The sequence below is a fragment of the Lithobates pipiens genome, unplaced genomic scaffold (assembly GCF_037356315.1).
Source record: "Lithobates pipiens isolate NorthernLeopardFrog02 unplaced genomic scaffold, aLitPip1_a1.2 Scaffold_8, whole genome shotgun sequence".
NCBI lineage: Eukaryota > Metazoa > Chordata > Amphibia > Anura > Ranidae > Lithobates > Lithobates pipiens.
Genome location: NW_027507903.1, coordinates 335,981,099 through 335,989,939, shown reverse-complemented (window position 1 = coordinate 335,989,939; position 8,841 = coordinate 335,981,099). Strand labels below are relative to the sequence as shown.

The 8,841-nt window shown below is 39.6% G+C and overlaps 1 protein-coding gene across 1 annotated transcript; it reads left to right on the top strand.

The window, feature by feature from the left end:
* Nucleotides 1-292: 292 nt before the first annotated feature.
* Nucleotides 293-4,800, top strand: LOC143963442 (uncharacterized). The gene is made up of 4 exons (XM_077473069.1): nucleotides 293-929; nucleotides 1,016-1,175; nucleotides 3,468-3,618; nucleotides 3,738-4,800. The coding sequence occupies exons 1-4, from the start codon at nucleotides 749-751 to the stop codon at nucleotides 4,299-4,301; spliced, it is 1,056 nt and encodes a 351-aa protein (XP_077329195.1). The 5' UTR covers nucleotides 293-748; the 3' UTR covers nucleotides 4,302-4,800.
* Nucleotides 4,801-8,841: the final 4,041 nt, after the last annotated feature.

Here is an 8,841-nt window from a genome sequence, read left to right as displayed (position 1 = left end):
GGCCTCATGCACACGAGACGCAGTTAAACGCGCATTCAGATGCAGTTGGACAGTTTTTTCAACTGCACCTGAACTCATTCAATGTTATCCTATGTGTCCATGCACACAGTCTCGTTTTTTTGCGTTTATATGCAGTTGCGTTTAATCTCGTTTTTCCAGAAGCAAAAAAATGCGTTCAGAGACAAAAATTTCTGCGTTTCAGACGCAAAACGGGGCTAAACGCGGCTAAACGCGGCTGAACGCGGCAACTGCGTTTAGCCGCGTTTGCGTTTATATGTGTTTTTAAAGGAACCCAATTTTTGGTACCTGAAAATTCTGAAATATGATTTAAACTCATAGAAAACAATAAAAAATGTTAGGAAAAAGTTGTAATTACTTTATATAATTCATAGAGTGTATTTACTTTGTGACACAATCCCATAATATCTCTAGTGTTTCCATTAGCTTGTACAATGAGGAATTCCTTCACTTCTTTGCCCCAAATACTCATCCAATTTCTAATCTAATCAGTGGCTCCACCTAGTCTGGCCAAGCCATAGCATTGTCATAGAAAAACTTAATGTCTAGTCAGCCCCCCTCCCCCACCATGTTTCCATGTAGAACACACATCCTTCATGAAACTGAAACTTTTTTCCACAAGCCACCCCCCTTCCCCCAAGCTAGGCTTGTCCACACCTTGGATTGCCATCTTTGAAGACACATCTCCTACACCTTGGATTGCCAGCTTTGAAGAAACATCTCCTAAAAAATGACTTCTGATGTGAGCCAAAACAACTTGATTGAAGTAATTCAAAATTATGTACAATTATGGGACAAATCCCATGAATTGTACCCTGACCGGATTGCCAAACAGAGGACATGGGAAAATTTGGCCAAAGACTTGACCCCAAACTGGGAAGACCTCTCCAGATCCCAGCAAGAAACTCGAGGTAAGTTCAATCTATATTTGGTCAAAATTTTGGGGTATGTTAATTTGTATTTTCAGTTTTTAAGTTGATTTTTAATCATTGCACAGTGGCATCATTTCAAAAAAGATGGAGATCTTTGGCCGACAGAGTAAAGAGAGATCTAAAAAAAGAAAAAGAATCAAACCGCAGTGGAGCCCAATCCACCTACAAAACCCACCCCTTGACTGTCCAATTGTCTTTTTTGAGGGACAGTTTAATTTCAAGAGCGTAAGTAAACTTAAATTTATTTATCAATTTATATTATTTTGTAACATTAATTTTTTTTTTAAAAGTAAAATTTTTAAAATTTTAACTTGAGATCTAAATTCTTAATTTTTTTATTTTAATATATGTTATTTATATTTTTAATTTTTCTATTAGAATTTTTTCGGTATATTTTTTGTACAATTTTCTCTATTTTTTGTGTTTAAAATAGATTCTAATACATTTTTAATTTTTTTATTTTTTGAAGATAAATTTTAGACTGGATAATATAATATCCGTTAATATATTAAATTTAATTGTCAGATAATTGTGTTTAGTATGCATGTATGTATGTATTTATGTATGCATCTCAAACCACTGTCCCTCTCCATCACCCCCTCCTCTTCTCATATTCTATCTCACTCAGCCTGTCTCACTCCCTCCTCCATCTTTATTTCATTCAGTGCCTCTCCACCCCCCTCTCTCCCTCTGCAATTCTACTCCCTCTCCCCCCCTCTCACTCCCTCCTCCCTTAGTTCAGTCACTGCCTTTCCACCTCTCTCTCTCTCTCCCTCTGATCTTCTCACTCACTCACTCTAGTCCCCTCACCCTCCCCCTTCTTTCTTCATACACCTCTCCTCCTGGTCCTCCTTTCTCTCCATCTCCCATCCATTAACCTTTAAGTTATGTTAGGGGTCAGTGCTTAAGGGTGACAGTAAGGAAAGGGCATTGGTTATAGCTAAGGTCAAGGTTAAAGGGTTAGGGATTATGATTCGGTCCGGTGGTTATGGAGTATGGGTAGTGCTGAGGGTTATCAAATAGGGATTAGTGTTAGCAGGTAGGATTTTAGTTACCAAATAGGGGTTACTGTTACCAAATCGGGGTTAGGGTTAGCAATTGTGGTTTAGGGTTAGGGTTATCAATTTCGGTTTAGGGTTAGCAATTAGGGTTAGGGTTAGTGTCAGCAATTAGGGTTTATGGTTACCAAATCGGGGTTAGGGTTAGCAATTGTGGTTTAGGGTTAGGGTTATCAATTTCGGTTTAGGGTTAGCAATTAGGGTTAGGGTTTGTGTCATGAATTAGGGTTTATGGTTACCAAATCGGGGTTAGGGTTATCAATTGGGGTTTGGGGTTAGGGTTAGCAATTGTGGTTTAGGGTTAGGGTTATCAATTTCGGTTTAGGGTTAGCAATTAGGGTTAGGGTTTGTGTCATGAATTAGGGTTTATGGTTACCAAATCGGGGTTAGGGTTATCAATTGGGGTTTGGGGTTAGGGTTAGCAATTGTGGTTTAGGGTTAGGGTTATCAATTTCGGTTTAGGGTTAGCAATTAGGGTTAGGGATAGTGTCAGCAATTAGGGTTTATGGTTACCAAATCGGGGTTAGGGTTATCAATTGGGGTTTAGGGTTAGGGTTAGCAATTGTGGTTTAGGGTTAGGGTTATCAATTTCGGTTTAGGGTTAGCAATTAGGGTTAGGGTTTGTGTCATGAATTAGGGTTTATGGTTACCAAATCGGGGTTAGGGTTATCAATTGGGGTTTGGGGTTAGGGTTAGCAATTGTGGTTTAGGGTTAGGGTTATCAATTTCGGTTTAGGGTTAGCAATTAGGGTTAGGGTTAGTGTCAGCAATTAGGGTTTATGGTTACCAAATCGGGGTTAGGGTTAGCAATTGTGGTTTAGGGTTAGGGTTATCAATTTCGGTTTAGGGTTAGCAATTAGGGTTAGGGTTAGTGTCAGCAATTAGGGTTTATGGTTACCAAATCGGGGTTAGGGTTAGCAATTGGGGTTTAGGGTTGGGGTTATCAATTTCGGTTTAGGGTTAGCAATTAGGGTTAGGGTTAGTGTCAGCAATTAGGGTTTATGGTTACCAAATCGGGGTTAGGGTTAGCAATTGGGGTTTAGGGTTAGGGTTATCAATTTCGGTTTAGGGTTAGCAATTAGGGTTAGGGTTAGTGTCAGCAATTAGGGTTTATGGTTACCAAATCGGGGTTAGGGTTAGCAATTGGGGTTTAGGGTTAGGGTTATCAATTTCGGTTTAGGGTTAGCAATTAGGGTTAGGGTTAGTGTCAGCAATTAGGGTTTATGGTTACAAACTTGGGGTTAGGGTTAGCAATTAGGGATAGTTTTTGGTTTAATTTCGGGCTTAGGGTTTAGGGTTTGTATTGAGTAGTTGGGTTAGTGTTATGTCTACGTTTTTTTTTTTAGGTTGGTGGGTGGGGGTTTGGTGTTAGGGGATAGGCTTAGGGTTGTGAAAAATAAAATAATAAAATTTTAAAATGTGCACATGTCTAACTGTACTTAAACCTTATTATTTAAAGGACAACATCCAACATTTCAGAGGATGAAGGCAGTGTCCATCAGGATACAGTAAATGAGATGGAGGATGTGCCAAGTGCATCACAAGCGAGTTTATCTTTGGCTACAGTTCCAATTTCACGCGACCGTGAAACACCGGTTGCTTCTATACAGGTATAACACAACCTATGGTCTCTGATTTTTTATAGAAAAAGAATGTATCATCATTACTTTTGGTCATATAAGTGCAAGATGTATATGTCAATAACTGTATGTATTTTATTTTATTCAAGGGTGATCGCAGTCGATCTCCTGCAAGAAGCAGGCCAAGGGGGCGTCGGTCGCGTGACGTAGACCAGGAACCGACCAGGGTGGAAACCAACATTATTAATTTAGTAGAAGAGCTACGCCAGGAACGACATCGGAGCGATGTCTTCCTGGACCTAAATAATGGGCGCAGTATTTTTTGCCGTAGTCTATATGTAATTCTTGAACAATTGTCTGAAGACCGCGAGCGTCAATGCCGTGAAAACATTTATTGTTATATCGTGGCATGTCTAAATGCAGAAAGACAGTCGCGGCCCCCACCGCCACTGAACATTGTCCAAGGGGGGATGCAGAATACTCCTTTCATGGATATTCCAATCCAACGAGGTTCATCATATAGCCAGGGAGTTACAGGTAACGTCCTACACACACAGAGACCGCCAGCACAATATGCAATGTCGTCAACAATTGGCACACCATTTATGCCACAGACAATGTCCCAGCTCCCACCCCTTCAGCCACGGATGGGTAATCCTTCCCCCGTTGACGAAAGTTCACAGGATAACTACGGGACATATCATAACTTATAATTTAATTATTACAATTTGTTTTTTTTCCTTTATTGATCATATTATTAGTTAGCACTTTTCACACCCTTTTGCACTAAATTTTTTTGATATTTGCACTGTTTGAAAAAATGTTTGATTTTGAATAAATATTATACTGTTTGCACTTTTTGATTATAATGTATTTTATATTTTGTTTCAATTTTAGATTTTAAATTTTCTTTTAATAAAGAAATAATATTTGAAAATTATGAATTGGTGTCCATAAATATTAGATGTGTGGATAAGTTGAAATGTAATGAAATCTTTTATTTATATACATTTATATATATTTTTGGTGGCTCTATATTTAGAGAAGTGTTACATTATCACATCCTTTGTTTAATCTAAGACATTATAATCCCATAAGGTTTTACGAGATTACAGTATTCATGCCCATTCTCCATAATTTAAAGTGTTTATCGATGGTTATAATACAGTAACCTAGAAATTATATTAAAAAATAATTAGCAAGTGAAACAAAGTAACATGCTTAAATTAAAAAATGTAAATATAATTAAAAATTGGGACAAAGAAAAAATCCTTTATTGAAACTGAATGAACCACAGTAGCATTTTTCAAAAATGTCAATAACTTTGAGCTAGCAATCAGACTAAATATGGGTATCCTGCCAGGGCACGCTACCAACAGGTGAAACAAAGTATTCTGCAAAATTGTTTCGAATGGTCATTGCTCTGGCTGTTGGGCGTAGGTCCATGTATTGAATGTTCTGATTGGTGTTGGGAGGGGCAGGATCTGTGGATATTCTATCATTTTCAATTACAAAGTTATGGAGAACACAGCATGCAAGTACTACTTGGATAGCGTTTTCAACATCTAACTGCATTGTACTTAGTAGTACCCGCCATTTTCCTGCACTTATCCCAAATGCACATTCCACAACGCGTCTTGCACGACTTAGTCTGTAATTGAAGATTTTTTCTTGATAACTATGTCCTTGTCCACTGTATGGTCTCATTATATTTTCTGAAAGCCCGAATGCCTCATCAGCCACAATGACAGCAGGTAGTATGGGCTCTGTAGTGTTGGGAAGAGGCCTCCAACCCGGAATTCCAAAGCAACCTTCATGTATTCGACGGCCCATGGACGATTCTCTAAAAATACGAGAATCCCCTTGACTGCCGTATGCTCCAACATCAACACATATAAATTTAGATTTGGCGTCAGCTAGTGCAAGCAACACAATTGAAAAATATTTCTTATAATTAAAGTACATAGAGCCCGACTTTGGTGGCTTTTTGACGCGTACATGTTTGCCGTCCAGTGCTCCAATACAATTTGGGAAGTTAGTTTTTTCCCAAAATTCGTTAATTATGTTCTGCCACATACACTGTGTTGGAACTGGCATTACCTCTCTGTGTAGCACCTCCCAAAGTATAGTGCTGGTTTCTCGTACGACTTTGGAAATAGTGGAAACGCCCATTAAAAAATAATGATGTAGAGATGCATATGATTGACCGGTTGCCAGAAACCTAAATTTTAAAAAATAATAATTTATTATATATAATGTCTTCATTAATAACAAGGATAAATATATATTTTTTCAATATAATAAAATGAATACTGTATAGACGTGAATCAATGTTTTAAAGCACATTGTTTTGGAGCTGAATATGGCACCATAGGATTATGCTGCAGTCATGCACTTTTCTGCATCAGAGAATCAATTTTTGAGACCCGACTTTGGGGGCCCATATCTTGGGGCCACTTATTGCCAGGAACCCCAAATTCGGTATGCTGACACTGTGGACCTAGGACAACAACATATCCAAATTTGAGGATCCTCTCACTAAGTGGCCCCGAGATAGGGGGCACTAAAGTAGGGTCTCAAAAATGTCATGCACTTTTCTGCATCAGAGAATGACATTTTGCGACCCGACTTTGGGGGCCCATATCTTGGGGCCACTTATTGCCAGGAACCCCAAATTCGGTATGCTGACACTGTGGACCTAGGACAACAACATATCCAAATTTGAGGATCCTCTCACTAAGTGGCCCCGAGATAGGGGGCCCTAAAGTAGGGTCTCAAAAATGTCATGCAATTTTCTGCATCAGAGAATGACATTTTGCGACCCGACTTTGGGGGCCCATATCTTGGGGCCACTTATTGCCAGGAACCCCAAATTCGGTATGCTGACACTGTGGACCTAGGACAACAACATATCCAAATTTGAGGATCCTCTCACTAAGTGGCCCCGAGATAGGGGGCCCTAAAGTAGGGTCTCAAAAATGTCATGCACTTTTCTGCATCAGAGAATGACATTTTGCGACCCGACTTTGGGGGACCATATCTTGGGGCCACTTATTGCCAGGAACCCCAAATTCGGTATGCTGACACTGTGGACCTAGGACAACAACATATCCAAATTTGAGGATCCTCTCACTAAGTGGCCCCGAGATAGGGGGCCCTAAAGTAGGGTCTCAAAAATGTCATGCAATTTTCTGCATCAGAGAATGACATTTTGCGACCCGACTTTGGGGGCCCATATCTTGGGGCCACTTATTGCCAGGAACCCCAAATTCGGTATGCTGACACTGTGGACCTAGGACAACAACATATCCAAATTTGAGGATCCTCTCACTAAGTGGCCCCGAGATAGGGGGCCCTAAAGTAGGGTCTCAAAAATGTCATGCACTTTTCTGCATCAGAGAATGACATTTTGCGACCCGACTTTGGGGGACCATATCTTGGGGCCACTTATTGCCAGGAACCCCAAATTCGGTATGCTGACACTGTGGACCTAGGACAACAACATATCCAAATTTGAGGATCCTCTCACTAAGTGGCCCCGAGATAGGGGGCCCTAAATTAGGGTCTCAAAAATGTCATGCACTTTTCTGCATCAGAGAATGACATTTTGCGACCCGACTTTGGGGGCCCATATCTTGGGGCCACTTATTGCCAGGAACCCCAAATTCGGTATGCTGACACTGTGGACCTAGGACAACAACATATCCAAATTTGAGGATCCTCTCACTAAGTGGCCCCGAGATAGGGGGCCCTAAAGTAGGGTCGCAAAAATGTCATGCACTTTTCTGCATCAGAGAATGACATTTTGCGACCCGACTTTGGGGGCCCATATCTTGGGGCCACTTATTGCCAGGAACCCCAAATTCGGTATGCTGACACTGTGGACCTAGGACAACAACATATCCAAATTTGAGGATCCTCTCACTAAGTGGCCCCGAGATAGGGGGCCCTAAAGTAGGGTCGCAAAAATGTCATGCACTTTTATGCATCAGAGAATGACATTTTGCGACCCGACTTTGGGGGCCCATATCTTGGGGCCACTTATTGCCAGGAACCCCAAATTCGGTATGCTGACACTGTGGACCTAGGACAACAACATATCCAAATTTGAGGATCCTCTCACTAAGTGGCCCCGAGATAGGGGGCCCTAAAGTAGGGTCTCAAAAATGTCATGCAATTTTCTGCATCAGAGAATGACATTTTGCGACCCGACTTTGGGGGCCCATATCTTGGGGCCACTTATTGCCAGGAACCCCAAATTCGGTATGCTGACACTGTGGACCTAGGACAACAACATATCCAAAGTCGGGTCGCAAAATGTCCTGCACTTTTCTGCATCAAAGATACATGGCCTCAAAGTCAACTGTGACCATCAGCGGCAATATAATTTGGTCATTAGGGTTAGGGTTAGGGTTATTGTTTATGATTTTTTGGTTGGGTTGTTTAGGGTTAGGGTTTGTGTAAGGGATATGGTTAGCTGTTAGGGGTGGGGTTAGTGTTAGGGGTTAGGGTTAGTCTTAGGGGTTAGGTTAGGGTTAGTGTTAGTGTTATTGTTTAGGGTTAGGATGAATGGTTATTGTTAGGATTATGGATATTTTAATAAGGCATTAAAAAATATAATAATACCATATACTGCAGCAATAAATTTAAATATATTAATCAGTACATATTTGACGATGAAAATATATTAAAAAATTGGTCTAATAAATAGAAAAAAATTATAAAAAATCTAATTAACATACATTTGATTTTTAAAAAATCAATTTGAAAATAGAAAAAAATAATAAAAACATATTAAGATTAAAAAATAAATAATTAACTATTTAAAATTGTTTTATATTAATATATTGTATGAAAACATGTTAAAAATTGGGAGAATTAAATTTTATAGATTTGAAATAATTGGAAAATTTACTATAAATAGACATAATTTTTTTTTAAAAGGACAGAGAAAGTTTTTAAAGTGTGCATCTATAGATAAATATATTTTTAAAATATATACACATACCTGATCGTTACCAACAGTCGTTCCTCTGGTGACACACTGTTTCTCATATTGGTGTCCACGAATGTCAGACCAGGTCGTACTTTTTCTAAAAGCAGATCAAATGTGACAATGGTCATCCGGCTAAAATTAAAAAACTTGTCGGGGTAGGTACGCAGCTGAACATACATGTTTGTGAAATATCCAAGGGACATTCGCTGTCCCATCAACGGATGGGTCCAATATCGACGAGCTCTGACTCTGGACCT